The sequence below is a fragment of the Salvelinus alpinus genome, chromosome 18, assembly GCF_045679555.1.
Source record: "Salvelinus alpinus chromosome 18, SLU_Salpinus.1, whole genome shotgun sequence".
Taxonomy (NCBI): domain Eukaryota; kingdom Metazoa; phylum Chordata; class Actinopteri; order Salmoniformes; family Salmonidae; genus Salvelinus; species Salvelinus alpinus.
Window position 1 is genome coordinate 8,528,780 of NC_092103.1, and position 27,324 is coordinate 8,556,103.

At 40.1% G+C, this 27,324-nt stretch overlaps 1 protein-coding gene across 2 annotated transcripts in view; it reads left to right on the forward strand.

Moving 5' to 3' along the window:
- LOC139543653 (hippocampus abundant transcript 1 protein-like) overlaps positions 1-27,324 on the forward strand; it is a 35,367-nt gene that overhangs the window by 2,567 nt on the left and 5,476 nt on the right. Inside the window, exons 1-11 of one of the 2 annotated variants that reach the window (XM_071349947.1) lie at positions 8,086-8,424; positions 10,266-10,364; positions 14,210-14,272; positions 14,681-14,808; positions 23,426-23,540; positions 24,211-24,429; positions 24,592-24,705; positions 25,343-25,414; positions 25,793-25,905; positions 26,270-26,367; positions 26,836-26,999. In XM_071349947.1, the coding sequence (XP_071206048.1) occupies positions 8,344-8,424; positions 10,266-10,364; positions 14,210-14,272; positions 14,681-14,808; positions 23,426-23,540; positions 24,211-24,429; positions 24,592-24,705; positions 25,343-25,414; positions 25,793-25,905; positions 26,270-26,367; positions 26,836-26,999 (1,266 nt within the window). In that variant the 5' untranslated portion in view covers positions 8,086-8,343. Of the gene's footprint in view, positions 1-8,085; positions 8,425-10,265; positions 10,365-14,209; positions 14,273-14,680; positions 14,809-23,425; positions 23,541-24,210; positions 24,430-24,591; positions 24,706-25,342; positions 25,415-25,792; positions 25,906-26,269; positions 26,368-26,835; positions 27,000-27,324 lie in introns of those variants that run through there. The other variant, XM_071349948.1, reaches the window with a different exon arrangement.

The window sequence follows — 27,324 nt, forward strand, 5'->3', positions numbered from 1 at the left end:
TAGCAGGCAGGGGAAGCAAAATATTGATTGCTTTGCAACGCTTGCAGTTAGCCACTGATTCTTACCAAACCACTCATTGTTGAATTTGCGATTTCCAACTTGTTGTGTAATGTTTACTGTATGTCCAATGGCCGATGAGCACCGATATGTTTAATCAATCATTTCTCATCATATGACAAGGATTGAAAAGGATTTCCCAGGAGATTGTCGACCTGATTCATGATGATGACTGCTTGTCTAGCTTGCTAGCTGAGATTTTGAAAGTATGATGTTGACAAAATCAGTACAATCAAAGCTATGGTAGATATAATGTGATTTGACGTCACTTTATCTGTGGCCAATGACCTTGAGCCTTTATGGATGGGCACTTCTAATGTAAATCTATGGCAGCACCCAAGGCGACTTGAACTGCCTAGCACTCCCTGTAGATTCTGCGGTGACGTATTGTCTCCATGAATGGCAGAACACTGAGCCAATCACGGCGCAACTAGAGAACATTACCAACGCCTATGCTCTGTATTTTCCCCTGGCTTCCGCTCCACCTGTCCTGAATGAGGGGTCGCCACTGGGCCTATTATGATACAGACCTACTTTGAAATGCCCAACTAGGAATTCCAAAGATTTAAACGTTATGCCATGAGTGATTTGTTCTTTTGACAGGGTCAAAAGAATCCCTTTGTCCCCCATCTCTCTAAAATATTATGACTATTTGGCAAAAGACAACAAAAGTTAATCTCAGCTATGGGCAAAATGCTAACTATTTAAACACACCAGTGGAAAAAGACAAATGAATGTCACATTTCCTTTTCACAGAGACTTTTGAGTTGACCCCTTTGGTTTTTCATCCTTGGGAAAGTAAACCACACCCACAAACATGGGCAATCTGCTTCCTCCAGGTGGTTGCCATGGAAACATATGTCTTTACATGCCTTTGAACTGTTGCATGATGGATAGGAGCTGATCACTGCATTTCTGGATGTTTCCCTGCTCTTCGTTCAGTTTCTCCTGCTCATGCACAACTTCCTACTTGAAAATCGAAAAGGAAAATTCATTCACGATAGCCCCATGGCTTTTTACAGTATACCTCAGTTTAAAAGCACATTGATGTATTCATAGATGGACGGCTACCTTTTCTGAACAAGTGGTATTTTCTTATAGCCCAGTGCTGGAAGGTACGACTGTCACACACTCCCCAAAGACCGATAATGCCAATAATCCACTATAAATAAAACTGAATAGAATAAATGTTTTCATAATCTGTCTCTTATGTTTCGTACCAAGATTTAGAATGGCCTGGAAATGTTACATGTCTGTTTATGTTTGTACTGCTGGGTGTGAAGGTGGTGTTACCACAAAAAAACCTGAGTTTACACAGCTCCTTTCTCTCCTTGTCATTCTCCTCTGCCTGAGCACATAGCCAGGTCTCGTTCTGGGCTCTGTGTCTCTCAAGCATTTCCTGTAGTTCCTGCAATACCAAACCACAAACAAAGCTTTCGTCATTCTTCCTGGGATAACAAATATAAATACATGTTGTACTGTCACACACTGGATAGGTGCAGTGAACTGTGTTGTGTTACAGGGACAGGCATAGTAGTACGGTGCCCATGTGGCAAATTAGGGTTAAGGCCCATTGTCAGATTTATCACCTTTAATTAATTAAAAAAAAACTTTTACCCCCTTTTCTCCCCAATTTTGTGGTATCCAATTGGTAGTTACAGTCTTGTCTCATCGGGAGAGGCGAAGGTCGAGAGCCGTGCGTCCTCCAAAACAAAACCCAGCCAAGCCGCACTGCTTCTTGACACAATGCCCGCTTAACCCGGAAGCCAGCCGCACCAATGTGTCACGAGGAAACACCGTGTCAGCGTGCATTGCACCCGGCCCATTATTCCAGAGAGGGAATAACACATTGCTAAAGTTGAAGAAAGATGTAAAAGTGTAATGGGATTGCAAAGAAGTACCTAAGTATTAAAAATCTTTTAAATTCCCACCAAATACGTACACTGAGTGTGCAAAACATTAGGAACACCTGCTCTTTCCATGACATAAACTAACCAGGTGAATCCAGGTGAAAGCTATGATCTCTTATTGATTTCACCTATTAAATCCACTTCAATCAAGTTAGATGAAGGGGAGGAGACAGGTTAAAGAAGGATTTTCAAGCCTTGAGACAATTGAGACATGGATTGTGTATGTGTGCCATTCAGAGGGTGAACAAAAAATGTAAGTGCCTTTTGATTGGGGTATGGTAGTAGATGCCAGTCGCACCCGTTTGTGTCAAGAACTGCATCGTTGCTGGGTATTCAAATTCAAATACATAAATTCTAGTTGTACTTTTTCAAAATCAGCTATTCGTACTATGCCCGGTTTCCCAATTTGTTCATAGTGTTCTGTTGTTTTTAGTACTTGTCTTATATTATCTCCAATGTATCGTCCATGTAAAAAAACTTGATTAGGATGTATAATATCCGACAATGCTTTTTTATTCTATGCGCTATGCATTTTGCTCGAATTTTTGCATCACAACACTGAAGTGTAAGGGGCCTCCTGTTTTTTAGGTGGACTGGATCTTTATATGTACCTTCTTGCTGAGTATCTGATAGTCTACCATTTTTATAGGAGTGGTTAAAACATGCTTAAAACGGACCTCTGAGTTCATGGAAAAAATGTTGATACACCTCAGATGGTATTCAATCCAGCCCCAGAGTTTTCCCAGACAGAAAGGCTTTAATTGCATCAACAAACTCCTCCTCTGTAATTTGGCCTTCACATGAGTCTCTCTCTACAGCTGTTAATTTGACGTTATTAATAGAAAAATAAATCCTTACAATTAACTTCAGTTAGTGGAGATGGAGGAGACTGAAATGATAACATATGCTTAAAATATTTTGCTTCCTCTAGTTTTGGCAAGTTGGTTAGGACATCTACTTTGTGCATGACACAAGTAATTTTTCCAACAATTGTTTACAGACAGATTATTTCACTTATAATTCACTGTATCACAATTTCAGTGGGTCAGAAGTTTACATTCACTATGTTGACTGGGCCCTTAAACAGCTTGGAAAATTCCAGAAAATGATGTCATGGCTTTAGAAGCTTCTGTAAGGCTAATTGACATCATTTGAGTCATTTGGAGGTGTACCTGTGGATGTATTTCAAGGCCTACCTTCAAACTCAGCGCCTCTTTGCTTGACATCATGGGAAAATCAACAGAAATCAGCCAAGACCTCAGAAAAAATTGTAGACCTCCACAAGTCTGGTTCATCCATGGGAGCAATTTCCAAACGCCTGAGGGTACCACGTTCATTTGTACAAACAATAGTACGCAAGTATGAACACCATGGGACCACGCAGCTGTCATACGCTTAGGAATAAGACGTGTTCTGTCTCCTAGAGATGAACGTACTTTGGTGCAAAAAGTGCAAATCAATCCAAGAACAACAGCAAAGGACCTTGTGAAGATGCTGGAGGAAACAGGTACAAAAGTATCTATATCCAAAGTAAAACGAGTCCTATATCGCCATAACCCGAAGGCTGCTCAGCAAGGAAGAAGCCACTGCTCCAAAACTGCCATTAAAAACGCCAGACTACGGTTTGCAACTGCACATGGGGACAAAGATCGTACTTTTTGGAGAAATGTCCTCTGGTCTGATGAAACAGAAATAGAACTGTTTGGCCATAATGACTATTGTTATGTTTGGAGGAAAAAGAGGGAGGCTTTCAAGCCGAAGAACACCATCCCAACCGTGAAGCACGGGAGTGGCAGCATCATGTTGTGGGGGTGCTTTGCTGCAAGACGGACTGGTGCACTTCACAAAATAGATGGCATCATGAGGGAGGAAAATTATGTGGATATATTGAAGCAACATCTCAAGACATCAGTCAGGAAGTTAAAGCTTGGTCGAAAATGGGTCTTCCAAATGGACAATGACCCCAAGCATACTTCCAAAGTTGTGGGAAAATGGCTTGATGACAACAAAGTCAAGGTATTGGAGTGGCCATCACAAAGACCTGACCTCAATCCTGTAGAAGATTTGTGGGCAGAACTGAAAAAGTGTGTGTGAGCAAGGAGGCCTACAAACCTGACTCAGTTACACCAGCTCTGTCAGGCGGATTAGGCCAAAATTCACCCAACTTATTGTGGGAAGCTTGTGGAAGGCTACCCAAAACGTTTGACCCAAGATAAACAATTTTAAAGGCAGTGCTACCAAATACTAATTGAGTGTATGTAAACTTCTAACCCACTGGGACTGTGATGAAAGAAATACAAGCTGAAATAAATCGTTCTCTCTACTTTTATTCTGACATTTCACATTCTTAAAATAAAGTGGTGATCCTAACTGACCTGAGACAGGGAATTTTTACTAGGTTTAAATGTCAGGAATTGTGAAAAACTGAGTTTAAATGTATTTGGCTATGGTGTACGTAAACTTCCGACTTCAACTGTACATTTGGGTGAATCATGGATGATTCCGTCATTTGTAACAAGTTTCTGTAAATTATATTTGGTAGAATTTCTATGATGCGTGTGCATCTATCAGTTACACATATACATTTCAGTACATACACACAACAAGTAGGTCACATGGGGGAGAGGCGTTGTATAATGTGACTGTGTATCAGACTGTATAGTTTTAGCAATGATAAATTGTACAGCAAACTCAGTAATGAACATTACAATCCCACCCTAAAGATCCTGAATATGGGTCAAGGCCCGTGGAAATAATGAATGCTATGGGTACTACTCTTTCAAAGTTGCTGTCATTCATTTGGGGAGTTAAGATCCATCATCCCGTCCGTTGACATTGGCAAAAATGAAGTAGCAAAGAAGCTGGCTTTTAATCAGTTATTTTAGCCTTCATCTTTGAGAGTTGAGGCTGTGTTCTTCCTATCGTCTACACTCCTTCCCTTTATCAACCCAGGAGTAGACAGACTAGACTCCCTGCACTGTCCTGTAAGCTTACCTATGTCAAAGCAGTAGACTCCACACTGAAAAAAATGTCAAGTGTGGGGTTCTTGACGTGGCATCTACTGTTCTTCAGAATTCTTAAAGGTTCTTGAAATGTTTGGAAGCCTACAGAGGTGTCCCTTTCATAGTACACAGGAAATTGGCCAGTATAAACTGGTGTTAATTTTCAGTGTAACGCAAAAAAAATTATCATATTTTATTTGTCACATGCACAGACTACAACAAGTGTAGACTTTACAATGAAATGCTTACTTACGAGCCCTTTCGCAACAATGCAGTAAAAAATAAGAAAATTAACAAATACATACAAATAAAATAGTAACACAATAACACAACAATAACGAGGCTATATACAGTCTATATACGTACAAGGAGTACCGGCACTGAGTCAGTGTACTGGGGTACGAGGTAGTTGGGAGATTGATTGAGGTAATATGTACATGTAGGTTTGGTTAGGCGATTAATTGAAGTACTATGTACATGTAGGTAAGGGGTGAAAAGCAGAAAGTTAGGGTAGCCGTTTAATTAGCTGTTCAGCAGTCTTATGGCTTTGGGGTAGAAGCTTTTCAGGTGCATTTTGGTCCCAGAGTTGGTGCTCCTGTACCGCTAGCTGTGCTGTAGCAGAGAGTGTTGATTCAGAAGTCAAATTAACACTGTAAAGAGTTAATTAACACTCAATGGTGTAAAGAACCCTAGTGTTGGTGTTAATAACCAGACGTGAACCAAACCCATGCCAATTATTATCATATTTCCCAGCATGCTCTATTGGAGGTTGATTTTTAGAATTGTTTGTTTCATTATCTATGTTTTTGCATGCACATTGATTGATTAATTAATCTAATGCTACTCAAATATACAGTATATAGCATAATTCTTTTTACGATTCCAATCTGTTACTTATTGCACCCGTTACTGAAATTGTTGTTCCAGTTTAGATGTTTAAGGTAGTGTCATGTTGTTGTGTACCCAACTCTGGCAGTAATTATTTTTAAGAATGCAGGAAGACATTCGCCAGCCTGCAGCTTGGACACTAAAAATGCTAAGTGTAATATATCCCCACTCTGGCTGGATTCGAATAGGAATTATATATCAGTGTGCAAGCCAGCATAATGTGGCCTGTAAACTGAGTTTCAGGCCACTGTGTTAGGGTAAAACTAGGCCCTCAAAAGAAGGCCTTATGAAATATGTATTGCTTTGTGTTTAAAAATAAAACATTTATGACAACGTATTTACTTAGGATCTCACTTGGTGAAGGCCACAGAACTGAAAATGAATGACTGTAACAACCATGTTTCTGTCACTAGCAAACAGACTCATGAGTGGTACTGGTAACTTTAAAATTAATTCAAAAGGCACCCTGGGAAATATGCAAATAAGGCTTAAACTCCTAAAGCAGGGCTATGCAATTCCTGCAGAAACATTTCTGACATAGATTTTTAGTATGGTTCTTCAAAAAGAAACCATCCCATTTCTGTTTCTTCAGAGACCGTAAAATGGTTCCCCTATGGCAGTGGTTCCCTACTCCGGTCCTCGAGTATCCCCAACAGCATACATTTTTGTTGTAGCCCCGGACAAACATACCTAATTCAACTCATTGAGGGCCTGATGATTAGTTGACAAGTTAAATCAGGTGTGCTTGTCCAGGGCTACAATAAAATGTGTACTGCAGGAGGTACTCGAGGACTGGAGTTGGGTTCCAATTTGCACCTTTATTTTAAGAGTGCAGAAAGACATTCTCCAGCCTGCAGATTGGACATCTCCTCCAAATAGGTAGCGCTTGCCTTTAACCCCACTGTGGAGGGAGAATAGATATCAGATATATATATATCTGATAATAGATATATGTACAGTATATGGCTGTGTAAGGTATGTAGTACATCTCAACTGATGTATCAATGAATGTGTCCGTGATTAATTTGAAGACAAACCGCATACAGTAATAGTATGGTCTGACAATTGTATTTAATTGTTCAGATGCTGTATACAGTATATAATTTACCATTCTGTGGCATCACCTCCCATGTGATGTGAGTGGGTGAAACTACAACACAATTCAACTTGTAAAGTGAAGTGAGTAATCATGCATATAATCATATCACAGTGCATTTTTAAGAAGGCTGGAATTATGATTTAACCAAGCCATCACCAAGGGTATTAGTCATAGCGTGCATGTGTTTTGTTGAGCTCATAGAGTAGAATTATACTGAAACTGTGAGCATGTAGAAGTAATTCAGATATACTGACAGGTCCTCCTACAGAAGACGGAGGAATACATTTTTGTCTGTCTGTCTGTCCGTCCGTCCGTCCGTCCCTGAGACACTTACTTACCTGGGGCTTGGCGGTTCACCTTTTGTTTCCTTGTCAACCCTGTGTCCACTTGCTAAGGCCATTCTGTCTATAGAAACAGACACAAGTGGGTCTAAAGATGTTATTTTATTTGCTTTACCATACGTATTGTGGAGGAGAAGGAATTTGCCTTAGGTGATCCTAGTAGAGTTTGCTAGCTAAACCCTAGCAATGACCACAAACAGACCCCATGGAGCACAAAGTAAAGCAATTTATTTCGCATGACTTACCCACCTAGTACACACTTCATGGGCATGGAATAGAAATATATCAGAAGAAAAAATGACCTTGTGAATGCTACACCTGATAGCCTACAATTCAAAACATGGAAGAAAAACAGACACTGCATGATTTGTCAATAGAATGCAAGTGGATATCGCATAACCTTTTTTTTTGACAGTGAATGTAAGAATACAACAATAGAATTCCATGCAGCATATTTCATAGAGTCGTCATATAGCCTCCCAATTATATTATTTTGAATAATTGATCACAGCTCATGTTTTCTCAGAGTAGGCCATAATTAGGTCATGTACTTTCAGTTCAATACATTTAACCACAAATTAATGTTTTATTTGTACCAGAGGGAGAATAAACCTTAATAGACAAGTGCCACGTGGTTTCCCCGTAGTCTACTGTGGCTGCAGAAAGAAGCGCTGCTTAGCCATAAATCTGATTTCAGACCAGCTTTTCCAACCTTCAGCCGACATCAAGCCGATGCATAAAATGACGCCATTAAACCGCGCACTGATCCGCAGTCAGTCCTTCAGCTCCTCTCTAAAATTCAATCGCATAGTGCGCTGTCCTCGGCACAGAGAGGGATTCGAGAGGACGTGTTGACGTGTGCAATATCCATTTTGTACAGTTGCCGGTGTTGTCAATTCGCTTGGTGCTACTGGGTTATAAACACGTCATTTAATAACCGCTAGCCTTTCAAGGCTAAATCAGAAGGCATCCTGGACGAAACGGGTGCACCGAAGATCCCTACGCAGCATGGATTCTATGTAACTCCGGTAAAATGTAATGAGGAGATGGCTCCGGGAGAGAAAGATCATCAGGGTACCAACCGTATAGTGTTGGTCAAGAAAATTATCATGAAAGATGGGCCCACGGTATGTGAATTAATCGTCTTTATTTCGGTATCCTACCAATTGTAACCGGGAATGTGTATGTAACAATGTAACCGATTTTCACATAAACGGCAAAGGATGCAACATCAGCTGTGAGTGCGCCTGCGGTAGCGGCAGGTTATGACATAAGCGGACATTATGCACTCGAGATACTGTACCTTGTGAAAAATGTAACGGCTCTGTCAGCGTACAGTGCACCACAGTTTTCCGTAATGCTATTGCCAAACAGCTTTGACATTTGTATCAATTTGTTAATAGATGATCAATAGTGATAGGAGATGGGTACATTGCAACCTCTATTGGAAGGACGCGTCCGGTAATATATCGGGGTTGCGTCTTTCAGAAGGCCTAGCTGCAGATAGCTTATTGAATGAAGACTGTATAACATTGTCCTGCCGCTGCCATTAGCCTACTGTATTACATAACATCCCCGGGTGCCTCTCAACGCAATCTGTTTGCATGATAATTCCATACTCATATTCATAGACTGGTGCATAATCATGATATTGCCATGAAAAAAATGCTTAAGGCCTATTTGTTTATTATAGGTATAGATAATAGAGTCCAGATCCCCTGCAATAAAAATAAAACACTTTTTTTATTGCAGTGACCTCTATCCTTTCATGAACTGTTGGTGTTGATGATGTTGGAGGTGCTCCAGGCAAGTTGTGTATCCCACAGTGCCCTCGGATTTAAACCTCCTCATAGGCTGAACACTAGCCAATAGCCAGCTGTGAGGGCCATAGAAGGTGTTACCATGGTGTTTCCTTGGAAAGGAAAGGGGACCTGGACCAAAAACAAAATTACAGATGGCCCAATATAAAAATAAACAAGATTCTATTCTATTATGTAATCTGAGCTATCACAGCAAAGTGGATTGGGACATTCATTTTAGATCAGTGATTTTATTTGTAGCAAACAACACAAATTAACGTTTAGGCCTAAGTCTATTTTTCACAGCATGGTAAGCAAACAGTGATTCAATCTCCATTAGGCCTGGCTACAATGTACGTCTAATTTCTCAGTTTAGACTAGGTGACAATGACGTGATTTGCTCTTTGCGTGACAGCGAGCTGAGAACACAACCACATCTCAATCTCCTCCAGTCCTCACTCACTCATACATATTACATACACACAGAAAACTTGGTGCACTCACTGTGAGGAATAGGGAATTGGGGGGCCCATCTCGTCTCCACTGTTATGTAACGGCCATGTCCCAAGCTTCCCAAGCTGCAGGCTGCCTCACACTGTGCTGTGAAGTAGCTAGGGGCCTGTGCTAATCTATCTATCTTTTCTATGCCACTGCCTTCCTCAAATACCACTGCTGTCTGTCCTTGCTCAGGGATGTCCTGGGAGACAATGGCCACGTGGATGTCTTCAAATAGCAAAGTGACTGATTCATATTAACAGAGAAGCAGTGTTTTTTTTTATTGATCATTTTTGTGTTTGGACTCCTCTTGACCATCTCATTCAGAAGAACGATCTACAGTATAGAGTGTAGTTCAATAAATGTTTGCCTTAGTAAATTGGTTTCCTAATAGTGCATATTGTATTTCTGCTTCCCAAAAGAATAGACTGCATTTGTCAAAATAAGTCCAGGCACTGAAATACAGCAACCCCATTCACAGGGTCCTGATAATGTTTTTTATATGCTTTGTGATTATGGTGAAATGGTGGTTGTTGATCATCTCAAGTTACCTTTTTGAAAACACTGTTTACATTTTTCTAACACTGTAAGAGCTGCTAATTTCCATAGTGTATGTTATAACATGGAATACAATATGTTCTAAAATGGATGACATTCTTTACTGTGTGTTGCAGCCGGGCCAGGGTATTGGCAGACCCAGTGTTTCCCATGCTGTGGTGGTCATCTTCCTGGAGTTCTTTGCCTGGGGTCTCCTTACCACTCCAATGCTGACAGTGAGTTCCATCTCTATCTGGCTTGCCTGCCTATCTGCCTATCTTTCGAATTGGTATTTTGACCAAACAGATCAGCTTTGAAAAAGAGCTGATGTGAAAAGATCTGATGCGATTGGTCAAAAGACAAATGAGTGTAATAAAACATCAGAATTAGACTGCCTCTGCCTAATTTTGATCTTTTCCCATTTACACATCAGTCTAATTCAGATCTTTTCCCAGTAATTGGTATTTTGATGAATCAGATAAGCTCTTTTGACAGTAATTTTGCAAAATATCAGAATTGCGCTAGCTAGGTCTATCCAGGTCTATTTACACCAGGGGAGTCAAACTCATTCCATGGAGGGCCTACTTTCTGCAGCTTTTTTGTTTGTCCTTTCACTTAAGACCTAGCCAACCAGGTGAGGGGAGTTCATTACTAATTAGTGAATTTAATGAATGAATCAAGTACAAGGGAGGAGTGAAAACCCGCTGACACTCAGCCCTCCGTGGAATGATCTACACTGAAAACAATTAAGGTTCTTAAATGTTTCTTCCTCAGCTCTTAAGGTTCCTTTAAGAACACTTGTCCGATAAATAACCTTTGAGTTAAGTGTGGGGTGCTTGATGTGGCATCTACGGGTTCTTCAGAATTTGGAAAGGTTGTTGAATTTTTTTGTGTTGATTCAAGAATTCAATAAAGACTTAAATTAACACTCAGTGGGTTAAAATATCCTCAGTACTGGTGTTAATAACCAGAGTTGAACCAAAACCATGCTCATCATTATCATATTTCCCAGCATGATCTATACGGTTGATTTAAAAAATATATATATTTGTTTCAATACCTATGTGTTTGCATGTGCATTGATTGATTAATTGATATCAAGCTACTCAAATATAAATAACAAAAATTCTTCTAAACTATTCCAATCTGTTACTTGGACTTATTGCATCTGTTACTGAAATGGTTGTTCCAGTTTAGATGTTTAAGGTAGTCTCATATTTTAGTCTTCCCAACCCTGGAAATAGTTCTGGATGCAGTTTGCAGATGGATAAAAGATCCCAAATGTTGGTTAGCCCCACTGTGGCTAGATTCCAATGGGAATTACACATCACTTTCCAAGCCAGCATAATGTGACTTGCAGGCCTAATGTGGCCTGTATACCAAGAGTTTCAGGCCACTGTATTAGGGTAAAACTATGCCCTGAAAAATAAATTCTTATGAAATATGTTTCATTTTTTTCTAACATTTTATGACAACATATTCTCTTAGGATCTCAATTGGTGAAAAGGCTGAGGAATGAAATTGGATAAGTGCAACAAGCATGTCTCTGTCAATAGCAAACACAGTCATGGGTGCTAACTCATTCAATTCACCTGAAAGGCACCGTGGGAAATATGCAAATATGCCTTGAAACCCTACAGCAGGGCTATTGAATTCTGGTCCTGGAAGGCCGAAACATGTCTGGTTTTGCATTTTTGTATGTTTCTTCAAAGAACCATCCAATTTATGGTTCAGTCAGACACCCTCAAATGGTTCTCCTATTGCACGTTTATTTTTAAGAGTGTAGGGCTCTTTCTAAAACAAAATGGCCTTGATTCCTCACATCCGTCTTTTCATAATATCTTGTGGACAGACTACGTAAACATACAGTTGAAGTCGGAAGTTTACATACACCATAGCCAAATACATTTAAACTTAGTTTTTCACAATTCCTGACATTTAATCCTTGTAAATATTCCCTGTCTTAGGTCAGTTAGGATCACCAGTTTATTTTAAGAATGTGAAATGTCAGAATAAAAGTAGAGAGAATGATTGATTTCAGCTTTAATTTCTTTCATCACATTCCCAGTGGGTCAGACGTTTACATACAATCAATTAGTATTTGGTAGCATTGCCTTTAAATTGTTTAACTTGGTTTAAATGTTTCGGGTGGCCTTCCACAAGCTCCCCACAATGTGTTGGGTGAATTATGGCTCATTCCTCCTGACAGAGCTGGTGAAACTGAGTCAGGTTTGTAGGCCTCCTTGCTCGCACATGCTTTTTCAGTTCTGCCCACACATTTTCTATAGGATTGAGGTCAGGGCTTTGTGATGGCCACTCCGATACCTTGACTTTGTTGTCATCAAGCCATTTTGCCACAACTTTGGAAGTATGCTTGGGGTCATTGTCCATTTGGAAGACCCATTTTCGACCAAGCTTTAACTTCCTGACTGATGTCTTGAGATGTTGCTTCAATATATCCACATAATTTTCCTCCCTCATAATGCCATCTATTTTGTGAAGTGCACCAGTCCCTCCTGCAGCAAAGCACCCCCACAACATGATGCTGCCACCCCCGTGCTTCACGGTTGGAATGGTGCTCTTTGGCTTGCAAGCCTCCCCCTTTTTCCTCCAAACATAACAATGGTCATTATGGCCAAACAGTTCTATTTTTGTTTCATCAGACCAGAGGCCATTTCTCCAAAAAGTACAATCTTTGTCCCCATGTGCAGTTGCAAACCGTAGTCTGTTTTTGTTATGGCGGTTTTGGAGCAGTAGCTTCTTCCTTGCTGAGTGGCCTTTCAGGTTATGTCGATATAGGACTCGTTTTACTGTGGATATTGATACTTTTGTACCTGTGTCCTCCAGCATCTTCACAAGGTCCTTTGCTGTTGTTCTGAGATTGATTTGGACATTTCGCACCAGAGTACGTTCATCTCCAGGAGACAGAATGCGTCTCCTTCCTGAGCGGTATGACGGCTGCATGGTCCCATGGTGTTTATACTTGCGTACTATTGTTTGTACAGATGAAGGTGGTACCTTCAGGCATTTGGGAATTGCTCCCAAGGATGAACCAGACTTGTGGAGGTCTACAATTTGTTTTCTGACACAGGTACACCTCCAATTGACTTAAAATTATGTCAATTAGCCTATCAGAAGCTTCTAAAGCCATGACTTAATTTTCTGTACTTTCCAAGCTGTTTAAAGGCACAGTCAACTTCGTGTATGTAAACTTCTGACCCACTGGAATTGTGATACAGTGAAATAATCTGTCTGTAAACAATTGTTGGAAGAATTACTTATGTCTTGCACAAAGTAGATGTCCTAACCGACTTGCCAAAACTATAGTTTGTTAACAATACATTTGTGGAGTGGTTGAAAAATGAGTTTTAAAGACTACAACCTAAGTGTATGTAAACTTCTGACTTCAACTGTAAATGGTACCGTAGGTCTGTCACGATACAAGGGAATGCGTGAGATAAGTAGCAGCATTTGTTCTGGTGCTTTGGACAAATCATGACTTCGCAGGTGTTAGCATCTTTCCAAATTTCGGGAAAGGAGGGGACATTTGGCCCATAGACTTGCCCGTAACTTGCAAAGAGACAGGGTGGAGCTTTTTACTCCTATTCCGTTCCGATCCTCATTCTACCTCTTCTCTTAACACATATGGACCCAGAGTGTTCTGGGTTAACTGAGATAAATCTTCTCAAAACTCATTGGGACCGAGGGCCCTTCCCTACAATACGGTTGAGAAGGAGGCGAGAAAGAAGGTTATGAGGAATTACAGAAATACTAATTGTCTATAGGTCTCTCTCTATCGTTCTCTATCTTGTTCTTTCTGACACTACACAGTCATCCTTCTCTTGCTCTTATTTTCCTCTTCATCTTTCTGTACTCGCTTTCTCTCTCTGTCTACCTTCCCTCTCTGTCTACCTTCCCTATGGAATGGTCTAGTAAAACGCACCTGTGTTGTTTTTTAGGGTAGGTTTCTTGGCTTGTTAAAATGCTTGTGTGTGTGTGTCTGTGACTGTTATGGTTTCTTGGCAGCCTTTCCATCGAACAGCCCTGTTTAAGATGTTTGTGGTTTTTCTGTTCTTTGCAGGTTTTACATGAAACTTTTCCACAGCACACGTTTCTGATGAATGGTCTCATTCAAGGGGTGAAGGTAAGATATCATGCTTAGAAATAACTATTTAGCAAAGACTACGAACAGTATATCTCCCCAAAAATGAACCAACTATGTAATTTATTGATCACCTCTATGCTACAGAGGACCCCCCATAGAGTTGCATCCCTGAGCAGTTGAACAAAAGCTGCACATTCTTTATTCTGTGTACTCTAGCTGATCTTTTTTCAGTGTCTTATTATTTCATATCAAGTGCATGTTTATTGTAGGTTTATTATAGGTCATTTCAGGATGCCATGAAACGAGCCATTTTTGTGCTGCAACATGATTGTAATCAAACTCGCTCTCATTTCCACTAAAGATGAATGAGGCTTCTCATTATGGGTTCCCGGTAACCATGACAATTTTAACAGAGGCTCCTCCTCTCTTCACCCTCCTCTTCAACAGGGTCTTCTGTCCTTCATGAGCGCCCCTCTGATTGGTGCCTTGTCAGACGTGTGGGGAAGACGGCCCTTCCTATTGGTCACTGTGTTCTTCACCTGCGCCCCCATCCCGCTTATGAGACTCAGTCCCTGGTAAGACAGCCCGTTTCTGCTGAGGAAAAAAACACTGTTTGATTTGGTTTAGTATTCATTGTTTATCTGATTAGAATTAAACAATAAGCACATTTAAACATGAAATCTACAGTTAGAAAAAAAGTGAAAGTAAAACCACATAGGGTTCTTCGGGTTGTCCTCATAGGGAAACCCTTTTTGGTGCTACCTAGTACCCTCTATGTATGGTTATTCATAGAACCCCCTGTACATGGTACTACTTAGAACCCTCTTTGAAGGGTTCTGCCTAGAACCCTTTTATCCTCTAAAGATTCTCCCTAGAAATCTTGATGAAAGGTACCACGAGAGCCCTTTTATCTTTGAAGTGTTCTTCCTAGAACCCTCTATTACAGCTTCCATCCCCAAGCCATAAGACTGCTGAAAAATTAATCAAATGGCCACCCGGACTATTTACATTGACACCCTCCGCTGTTTATTATCTATGAATAGTCCCTTTACCCCTACCTACATGTACAAATTACCTCAACTAACCTGTACCCCCGCACATTGACTCGGTACCGGTACCTCCTTTATATAGCCAAGTTATTATTTTGTGTTACTTTTTATTTAATTTTTTACTTTAGTTTATTTAGTAAATACTTTCTTGACTCTATTTCTTGAACTGCATTGTTGGTCAAGGGCTTGTAAGTAAGCATTTCACGGTAAGGTCTACACCTGTATTCGGCGCATGTGACCAATAAAATTTGATTTGGTTTGATATTAACAGTTCTACTAAGACCCCTTTAATCTTTGAAGGGTTCTTCCTAGAACCCTCTGAGTGCTTGCACCAGCCGTATTAGCCTTTAAAGGTAAAAGTCTTTATGACAATAAATTACGTATATCAAAAGCCTTATCTTTGAGGGCCTAGTTATACCCTAACACTGGTGTTAGGAAACTCCTTGTTTACAGGCCACATCAGGCCTGCAAGGCACGTTATGCTCACTTGGAAAGTGAAGTGTAATTCCTGTTGGAATTCAGCCAGAGTGAGGATATCTCACAATTGAAACTTTTGATCACCCTCAATCTTTAGTGATGGGGAAACTAAGCTTCTTGAAGCATTGAGGCTATCCAGCCCATTGTGTCGAAAATAGGTTTATACTCAAGGCTTTGATCAACACAGTGTACACTAGTGGCACCTGCTGGTCAAAAGAATTTAGAGCAGCCAAATTATTATAGATGACATCCCAAACACAGCAGCCCGTACGCAGGGTAGCCTTTATGTTTTCTACCGAAACCAATATCAAAGCATTCAGGTGGTTGTTTGACTAAACAAAGCTTCGGACGTCATTGATCACGTGAGTCTGAAAAATTGATACCGGCATACTGCTTCGAAGTAAACTGCTTAACAATTTCAACGCATGTCTCAGAGCTGTTATCAAACGTAACATCACTAGCAGTCTGCATTCAAAATTACTGCTAAGGTAGGGAAGAGTCTACAGAAATCTTCTAAACTGGAACAATCATCTCAGTAACGGGTACAATAAATCCAACTACTAACAGATTGGATTAGTTTATAAAAATGCATGCTATTTATCTTTGTTTAGCATAATATGAATCAACCATTCACTGTACATGCAAAAATACAGATATTGAAACAAACAATTCTGAAAATCTACCTGCAATAGAGCATGCTGGGAAATATGATAATAATTGGCATGGTTTAGAGTCTTTTACTCTAGTAAAAGTAACACACTCTCACTCAACTCTGCTTATTAAAACATTCTCACACCTATCTTTTAAAATTGACCAGATTACTCAAACTCCTGATGTTACGGTTGAAACACTGAGGGAAATACGACTGCTTAGGCAGTATTTAAACTGGAACTGACAGTGTTTTAACTACTTTGCGTATACAGTATGAAACAGACAATCCTAATATCAGTCAAAAATATCAAATTCCCAGTACAGTAAGGCATTGTTGACAGAATAGATCGATGCAGTTCAATACATGGTTAATGTAATTCACCAATACATTTATTGGTAGTCCAAAAAATATTGCTATCAGATTGTAAATCACAGCTGGCCTGGTACATTGTTTTCTGCCACCACCCATTCGGGATACACCGTTTCAGTGAGTCAATATTTTGAACAAAAACGGACGACTCTAACTAGATTCAATACAATCACACTAGCAAGGGCAATGATCACAAGTCAGTCATAACATGGCAGATAGGCTAGCGTACATGTGTCAAAACACAAGGCCTGCGGGCCAAGTAGGACACACAAGCAAGCGGGTATAAATGAGTCAACAGTTCTACTTTTTGAAATTACAGCCTGATGTGTTCGTATCAGTAATTCAACTTCAACTGTGCTGCTTTCATGTGTCCCGTTTACAGCGCTCAGCGGAGGGAAAGTGTACAGACACACGCTCACAGTCCTAGCTAGGCTACTAAAATGTTGCAGACTGGCTTCAGTTTTTAAAGCTTAAAAATGTATATATATATATATATAATATATATATATATTTTTTTTAAACTGCAGCAAAACAAAATGCAAAAGAGAAAAATGTAAGTCTATGACAGCAACATTTGAGCAGTAGCCTAAGTTGGCTATTCAACTACAGTACGTTTTGAGTGCACCATACAGCAATGCTGCCTTGCACCGCTCAAGTGATCCATGCAGTGCAAAAAAATGTAAAGCATGCTTTTAGTTTAAATGTTACAACAACCTATAGCTACATTTTGGTTATTTTAAGTTATTAAACACTTTTTGATTAGGTGCGCAGCATATCATGCACATCTGCAAGCATAGCAGCAAAGGCTGGACAAATATTATTTATCTCTTTTGTTGTAATATCTTAAAATGCTATACACAGCATCCTAATCCTATGTCCATACAGTGCATTTGGAAAGTATTTTTACCCCTTGACTTTTTCCACATTATGATACGTTACAGACTTATTCTAAAATTGATTAAAAAACATTTTTTTCTCATCAATCTACACACAATACCCCATAATGACAAAGCGAAAACAGGTTTTTAGACAATTTTGCAAATGTATTAAAAACAGAAATACCTTATTTACGTAATTATTCAGACACTTTGCTATGAGACTCAAAATTGAGCTCAGGCCAGTGGCGATTTTAGCATGTAAATCTTGGTGGGGCAAACAAAATAAATGTGGGATGCATGCCAGCAAAGCCACTACACAACACAGCACAACACTAAACAATACATTAATTATAACGGTGACAAATGGTGCCCACAAACTGTTAGGGCCTACATAAAGCTGTCCCAACAGCAGAGTCCCAACAGCAGAGTCCCCACACCTTACCACTGCTACATCTGGCTTTCAGCAGAGCCTTGTCTGGCAGCGAAACAGTTAAATCAGCCTCATTTACTGCCTTAAAAAAAAACATACCTGATATAGCTGACTTACTTAAACAAATGTGATGTCTACTGACAATTGAGATGTACAAACTATCGCATAAGTGAACGACAAGTAGATAAGAGGCAATCCGTAATTTCGATTAACACATTAAAGAGAAAACAACGCCGGACATAGTCAATACAACTATTTGATCAGCACTTTTGAAATGTACACCGACTGAATTCAGAACTTGGGCCTTTCTTACAGTGTTCTCCCTGTACAAGTCAAAACCGTAGGATAAATAAAGGGGGCATATAAACAGACAATGAAAGCTTTTACAATATTCAATGATTACATTTCTCTGAAACAGGATGTAGGCTTTAGGTGCACCACCAAGTTAGAACAGTAGGCGAAATCAAGAGGTGAAACTAGACCAAATTGTTAGGGTGAGGCACATTGAACGCCATTTGGGTCTTTGCGTGTCCAAAAATATACACGCCATATAACACTATTTGACGCGTTAAATAAGCTTTTAATTTGACACGTCAAATAACACAATTCTATTATATAATCTTGTGTGTGTTGAATTTGCACGTGCACGCTAAGCACCGCCACTACTATCAGTAGCACTGTCAATGATGTACTAAATGTATCCAAACAAGCACACACCGGGCCACCAATGATGTGTTTACAATACCGTGTTGGTGAAAATAGACCAAATTATTAGGGTGAGACACATGGGCTACTAACAGCTTACTACACAACATACACTTAGTATTACTTTCTTAGCTACAGTATACATTTATCCCTTGCATATTACAGTGGCGCAGAGGTCCTTTGTGGGCAAATTTTGTCATCAAACTTTGTCATCGTAGTCTGGCATTCTCTGAATTTATGGTGGGAACTCATGTTTTTTTTGCAACACTTGCAGTTAGCCAGTGATTCCTTCCAAACGACTCATTGTTGAATTTGCGATTTCCAAATTGTTGTGTAATTTCTATGTCCAATGGCTGATGAGCACCGATACGTTTTATCTGTAATTTCTCTTCATTATTTCTCTTTATATGACAATGATTAAAAAGGATTTGCCAGTAGATTGTCTACTTGATTTATGTTGATGATCCAATCAAAGCTACTGTAGCTTTGTGAGCTACGTGATTTGCTACGTGATTTGACGTCATTTAAATGTGGCAAATGACCTTGAGCATTTTTGGAAGGGCACTTCTAATCTAAGTCTATGACGGGACCCAAAGGGCTCACATTCTTGATGTCTACCCTTACTAAAGGCAGGTGACCTGTGTCCCCATGAGTGACAGAACACTGAGCCAATCACGGTGAAATGCTGATCCATTCACGGTGCAATGCTCCTATTTTCTGCTGGTGTGCCTTACCACCACAGAAAACACTGAGCTAGGCTGAAACACCTGCATTTTGGAGCTGCCTTACTCAAGAAAACAAAAAACAGTCCATGTTTGTATGCGGCTTTATTAACTCAATGATGTATATATATAATTGTTATAATATATATAATTATATATAATGTTTATATATATATATATAATATATATATATGTGTGTGTGTGTGTGTGTGTACACACATACACACACATACACGTGTATATATATATATATACAGTGGGGAGAACAAGTATTTGATACACTGCCGATTTTGCCGATTTTCCTACTTACAAAGCATGTAGAGGTCTGTAATTTTTATCATAGGTACACTTCAACTGTGAGAGACGGAATCTAAAACAAAAATCCCGAAACAACAAACTACAGGAAATGTATGATCTCTGTAATTGCAAACAAAGGATTCTGTACCAAATATTAAGTTCTGCTTTTCTGATGTATCAAATACTTATGTCATGCAATAAAATGCAAATGAATTACTTAAAAATCATACAATGTGATTTTCTGGATTTTTGTTTTAGATTCCGTCTCTCACAGTTGAAGTGTACCTATGATAAAAATTACAGACCTCTACATGCTTTGTAAGTAGGAAAACCTGCAAAATCGGCAGTGTATCAAATACTTGTTCTCCCCACTGTATATATATATATATATATATATATACACATACACTACTCCAAAATTACTGGCACCCCTGACTGGCAATGCACAAACAATTCTTAAACAAATATAAACAATATAATTATAGAGAGAAACTCAAAATACCAACATGTGAGAAATACTGTACTTTATTAATGTTTCAATGGAACCAACCAAAATAATTTATTGATTTAATTAAAAATCAATGTCCTCCAAATCAATGTTTCACAATTAATGGCACCCTTAAAGATTATTGTAAATAACATCTACAAAAATTAAACCACAAATGTAATTCTACTTATTTAAGTTTATCTAAGTCTTAAGGAACTATATTGAGCCATTACATCACTTCCTGTTTCAGTACGGTATAAAAATTAGGTGACACACATGCAATATCCCGCTGTCATCCAACATCATGAAGAAAAGAAAAGAACTGGCAGTTCAAAAGAGACAGATGGTCGTAGACCTTCATAAATCGGCTACAAGAAGATCCACAAACAATTGAATATACCACTGAGCACTGTCAGGGCAATTATTAAAATTTTCAAAAGATATGGAACAGTTGTAAACCTCACCGGTAGAGGACGCATATACATTTTGCCCCCCAGGATAGGGAGGAGGATGGTGAGAGAAGCAACAAAATCCCCAAGAATCACTGTGAAAGAATTGCAGGCCTTGGGGTCACCAGGTTTCAAAAAGAACCATCAGACGCCACCTCCACAACCACAGGCTCTTTGGAAGGGTTGCCAGAAGAAAGCCCTTTCTGACCCCAAGACACCAACGCAAGCGCTTGGAGTTTGCCAAACGTCATTTAAATTATGACTGGAAGAAGGTGTTCTGGTAAGATGAGACCAAAATTGAACGTTTTGGTCAGATACAGTTTCAGCATGTTTGGCGTCGAAACAGAGATGCATACAAGGAGAGGCACCTCATACCCACGGTGAAATATGGAGGGGGGTCAGTGATGTTTTGGGGTTGTTTTAATTCCAGAGGTCCAGGGGCACTGGTTACGATTGACGGCATAAATAATTCCACCAAGTATCAGGTAATTTTGGCTGACAATCTGGTTGCCTCTGCCAGAAGGCTGGGACTTGGCCGTAGGTGGACTTTCCAACAAGACAATGACCTGAAACATACTTCAAGATCCACACAGAAATGGTTCTGTGAAAACAAAATCAATGTTCTGCCATGGCCATCTCAGTCGCCGGACCTCAATCAAATCGAAAACCTGTGGGCTGAGTGGAAGAGGACAGTTGATAAGCGCAAACCCAAGAATGTGAAGGATCTTGAACGGATCTGCATAGAGGAATGGTCCAAAATCCCTCCAAATGTGTTCCTTAACCTTGTCAAACACTACAGGAAAAGACTCCATGCTGTTATCCTTGCCAGAGGTGGTGGCACTAAGTACTAAATGAGGAGTGCCAATAATTATGAAACCTTGATTTTGGTTCAATTTATTTTGTATTAAATAATTGTATGATTTTGGTTGGTTCCATTGAAACATGAATAAAGTACAATATTTCTCACATGTTGGTATTTTGAGTTTATCCCAATAATTATATTGTTTACATTTTTTTAAGTATTGTTTGTGCATTGCCAGCCAGGGGTGCCAGTTATTTTGGAGCCCACTGTAGTTCTTGCATAGTTTGGAGCTGTGCTTTGGGTCATTGTCCTGTTGTGGGAGGACATTGGCTCCAATTAAGCGCTGTCCACAGGGTATGGCATGGCGTTGCAAAATGGAGTGATAGCCTTCCTTCTTCAAGATCCCTTTTACCCTGAACAAATCTCCCACTTTACCACCACCAAAGCACCCCCAGACATCACATTGCCTCCACCATGATTGACAGATGGCGTCAAGCACTCCTCCAGCATCTTCATTTTTTCTGCGTCTCACGAATGTTCTTCTTTGTGATCTGAACACCTCAAACTTAGATTAGTCTGTCCGTAACACTTTTTTCCAATCTTTTCTTTTTATTGGCTAGTCTGAGATGGCTTTTTCTTTGCAACTCTGACTAGAAGGCCAGCATCCCGGAGTCGCCTCTTCACTGTTGACGTAGAGACTGGTGTTTTGCGGGTAGTATTTAATGAAGCTGCCAGTTGAGGACGGATGTTTTTCAGCGGCAGGGACTGGGAGTCTCATCAGGCTCAAGGGAAAGATGAATGGAGCAAAGTACAGAGAGATCCTTGATGAAAACCTGCCCCAGAGCGCTCAGGACCTCAGACTGGGGCGAAGGTTCACCTTCCAACAGGAATACCAAGACAACGCAGTAGTGGCTTCAGGACAAGTCTCTGAATGTCCTTGAGTGGCCCAGCCAGACCCTGGACATGAACTCGATCAAACATCTCTGGAGAGACCTGAAAATAGCTGTGCAGCAACACTCCCCATCCAACCTGACAAGGCTTGAGAGGATCTGCAGAGAAGAATAGGAGTAACTCCCTAAATACAGGTGTGCCAAGCTTGTAATGTCACACCCAAGAAGACTTGAGGATGTAGTCGCTGCTATAGGTGTTTCAACAAAGTATTGAGTATTGCTCTGAACACTTATGTAAATTGGTATTTCTGTTTTTTTATTTTTTATATATATTTGCAAAAATGTCTAAACCTGTTTTCACTTCATCATAATGGGGTATTGTGTGTAGATTGGGAAAAAAACAGAATTTAATACATTTTAGAATAAGGCTGTAACGCAACAACATGTGGAAAAAGTCAAGGGGTGTGAATACTTTCAGTATGCTCTGTATGTAGAACCCTTCTTGCCTTCCAAAGAATAATTCTTGCCTTCCAAAGAATCTTTCTTACATTACAAAGAATCATCAACCCCTTTTTCCAAAAAACGGTTCTTAGGAAATTAAAGGTTCTAGGTAGAACCCTTTGCCTTACAAAGAACCATTGTCTTCCAAAAAGGGATCTTCAGATGGTAGAACCCTATCCCTCGCAAATTTTGTCTAAGAGTGTAGTCTTTGTCCAAGTGTAACAGTGCTGTTTTAGATTCAAATACTATATTATCCCTCATATGCACACACCACCATATCGTTTTTTACAGATTTTAGTCAGCATTTGTAATTGGTAAACACTTTAAGACTGTCAAGGAGTCGGTCACGGAATCTCTATCTTTAGAGTCTGAATGAGTATTTGTTGATGTTATTTGTCAAGTACATGGTGTGAAATGCACTTGCTTGAAATGTGACTGACTGGCAGTTTGAAAAGAGTCTAACTGACAATGTTCCCTCCCTCAGGTGGTACTTTGCAGCGATTTCCATGTCAGGGGCTTTCTCTGTCACCTTCTCTGTCATCTTCGCTTATGTCGCTGATGTCACGGAGGAGCATGAGAGAAGCACAGCATACGGATTGGTAAAAAGTTATTTACATGTTTTCATTATGATATCCTGTATCTTTCTCATTTGATTCCCATGTTGATTGGGGAAGAGGGTAGTGGATAATGTTACCTTTCTATCTGACAGTTATCAGATAGAAAGTAAAGATCAAATTCCGTAATTCTATAAGGGTCATGCAATGTGCTCTTTGGTGCTGAGAATAGATGCCGGTAGTGTCATGTTTCTGCAAGCCTATCCTTCACACGGTGGTTTTCATATCTAATACTGTTGTGTCGTGATGGGTCCCTTGAGGTCACAGCATGCAGTGAATCAAATCAAAGTTATTTGGTTGTGCACACAGATCAGTAGATGGTAGCAGGTGCAGCCAAATGCTCGTTGTATAACATATCCCATTGAATTCTCCCATCCTTTTCTCTTTGTATTTTGAGCCCTGGCCTTGAATGAACATAAATTCCGTTTCCTTTGTAGCTCAACCACTTGTGAAAAATGACTGCATCCCTGACAATTGGATCGTTGACAGCTATTGGCTCCAACACAATTCTAAAAAACACACAACACAAAACATACGACAAGGACTTGATGGAAAACAGTGACTATCGTCACTGAGTGGACTATCATGATGAAGTATAAACTGACCTCGAAACAACCGTGTGTTTGAAACGAAAATTCTCCTCCTGTGTCCCTAGGTATCGGCTACGTTTGCTGCCAGCCTGGTGACGAGTCCAGCCATCGGGGCGTACCTGTCCGCGTGTTATGGTGACAACCTGGTGGTGTTGGTGGCTACACTGGTTGCTCTGGCAGACATCTGTTTCATCCTGCTGGCCGTGCCAGAGTCCCTCCCGGAGAAGATGAGGCTCAACACCTGGGGTGCACCCATCACCTGGGAGCAGGCCGACCCCTTCCAGGTGAGTGCTATGCCATGGCATGCTATGCTGAGAAGGCTACATCAGCTAATGGTTTCATGAGGGTCTTGTCCTTTTTAAAAGACTTTGGTGTCTTTCTGTTGTTTTAAAGACGTTGTTGTCTCTCTGTTGTTTAAAAGTCTTTGGTCTATCTCTCGTTTGCAGTCGATGAGGAAAGTGGGGAAGGATCCCACGGTTCTTCTCATCTGTATAACAGTGTTCCTGTCCTACCTACCTGAAGCTGGCCAATACTCCAGCTTTTTTCTCTACCTTAGACAGGTAAATATCCAGCTTGTCCTGTATCTTAGGCAGGACAACTCCTCTACATTTACCTGCACCATCTGGCAGTAAACATGAGATTCAATTCAACTTTATTCATCCCCTTAGGGGCAATTAAGAAAGACATGCCAGATTGCAAATGATAACATAATCTACATAAACTACAAGTGCAACAACAAGAGATGAAGAACAGCAAAGTTATTTCAGCACACAGTGTTGAAAGTACCTCTGGTCCAGTACCTCTGGTTCAGTACCTCTGGTCCAGTACCTCTGGTTCAGTACCTCTGGTTCAGTACCTCTGGTTCAGTACCTCTGGTCCAGTACCTCTGGTTCAGTACCTCTGGTTCAGTACCTCTGGTTCAGTTCGTTTTAGTACAGCGACTATAATTTTAGAGAGAGTGTTCTTTCGCTGTTCTTTTTAGATCCACTTGTACAGCTCTATCTCCATTGAGCACATTCAAGTGCTAGTCATTTAGTATAGTTCTGTTACTTTGCCCTTGACCCTTGGAGCAAAGAGAGAAAGAGAGGCTAATGCTGTTTTTCTTTCTTTCATTCGTTCTTTCTTTTTTCTCTCTCTCTCTTTCTCTCTTTTTCTCTCGCTTTCTTTCTTTCTTTTGTTCTCTCTACCCCGACTCAGGTCATTAACTTCTCTTCGGCAACGATCGCGGTGTTCATCGGGGTGGTTGGAATCCTCTCCATCATAGCCCAGGTATGTATCTGACGCAATGGTGACCTTCTGCTAGTCCATTTAACTGTGTCTGTGGGGAACTGCAATGTGTTAACGAACAGTCCGTTCTTAGGTTAACAGCATGTGTCTCAGTTCAAATGTGTGACTGTCCTTTGGAATGTATTTAATCTAGCTCCACGTTTAGATGTAAATCATGTCGACATAGCCTGAGGCTGCCCTACTCTATCCTACTTATAAGAAAAGCATTCTAATGTAATGTAGCAACTCGTGTCATTCCTATGCATACAATATTTCTGAAGAAACGAATTAGCAATCTGTAAAGCACTAATGACAACTTCTGATTATAAAATGGGCATTATAAATACATTTGTTTGATTAATTGATTGTTTGTTGTTGCAGACACTTATCCTGACAGTCTTGATGAGAACGATCGGAAACAAGAACACAGTTCTACTGGGTCTGGGCTTCCAGATTCTACAGCTGGCCTGGTACGGTTTTGCGGCAGAACCATGGTGGGTCACCTTTAACTCTCTCTTCACTGTGGTATGAGTGTGATCTACAGAGCTGTCCTACATACAGTTAGCAAAACACTTTTTTTCTTCTAACGACTAAGTAATGTTTTACATGTAAAATCTATATGTTTATGTAGCTACTGGTATATATTTCTCCTTCATCTTAGAATCTATCTAAAAGGAAAAGAAAAGAGAAGCAGGATCGGGAATCGATTTTGTCAAAGATCATTGAGCATGCTCTGTATGGCTGGTCCTGAGGGTGCGACTCCTTAGAGTGGGTCCATTTAGCTAAGTGATGTATCATACTGTATGTGTCTGTAGCTAACCACGGTCTCCTCTGTGTCTCTTTCGCTGTGGTTTTTAGGATGATGTGGGCTGCGGGTGCAGTAGCAGCCATGTCTAGTATCACTTTTCCTGCAGTGAGCGCCCTGGTGTCCCACAGCGCAGACCCAGATAAGCAGGGTAAAACATTCCCCTTTTTGCCCTTTACTGTATGTAATCTATCCATTTGTCCTGCTCTAAGTCATTCCCTTTTTTCCTCCATGTAATCTATCCATTCATCCTGTTCTCTACAGTACTGCCTTTCCTCCTCCGTTGTCCTTTTTTGATAGTGAATAAATGTTATTTATTTTTTGGAGACATTTTTTACTAACATTTTCAATTAAGACACATCACAGCATATAAATGCATGGATGTTTTTAACGTTGACTGTTTTATTTCATAGCAGACAAATCCTGTTGTCCATTTGAATTTGTTTTTAATAATAGACTTTTATCAGAAACAGACCCTCATGGATGTTTAGGTATATGCTCTGTTTTCTGTGATGTCATGCTGTTTGTGTGTTCTGCCCACGAACCGCAGATGGTCTATGTAGCTACATGTGGTACATATCGTTACTGACAAATAAACTACTAACCTTTCTCTCCTCAGGTCTGGTGCAAGGAATGATCACTGGTATCCGGGGCCTGTGTAACGGTCTGGGCCCAGCACTGTATGGCCTTATCTTCTTCATGTTCAACGTAGAGCTGAACACCATTGACCCCATCCAGGGAGAATACCCCATCGACCCTATACCTATAAACCCACCGGCTGAGGTAAATGGATTACTAAAACCAATATCACATTCTCATTCTGCCTCTAGGGCCAGCCAGACTAGCCATATACATCTATCTTCTTTAGCTTTAAAACATATTTATTTCTAAGTAAGCACTTGCAATCATTCCTTAGCTGTAATCCTGAATCCTTCTGTTTCTTTAGTCAGAGATGGATTATATTATTTGTGTTTATATGAATGTGAAATCAAGTTCCTACAGAAAAATAAGTTATATCTGAAGGATTTGATTCCCAAAACACGATAAACACAAAATCTGAAATGAATGCTCAGGGATCCCTGTCTATGTGTATGAATTATGGTTGTTC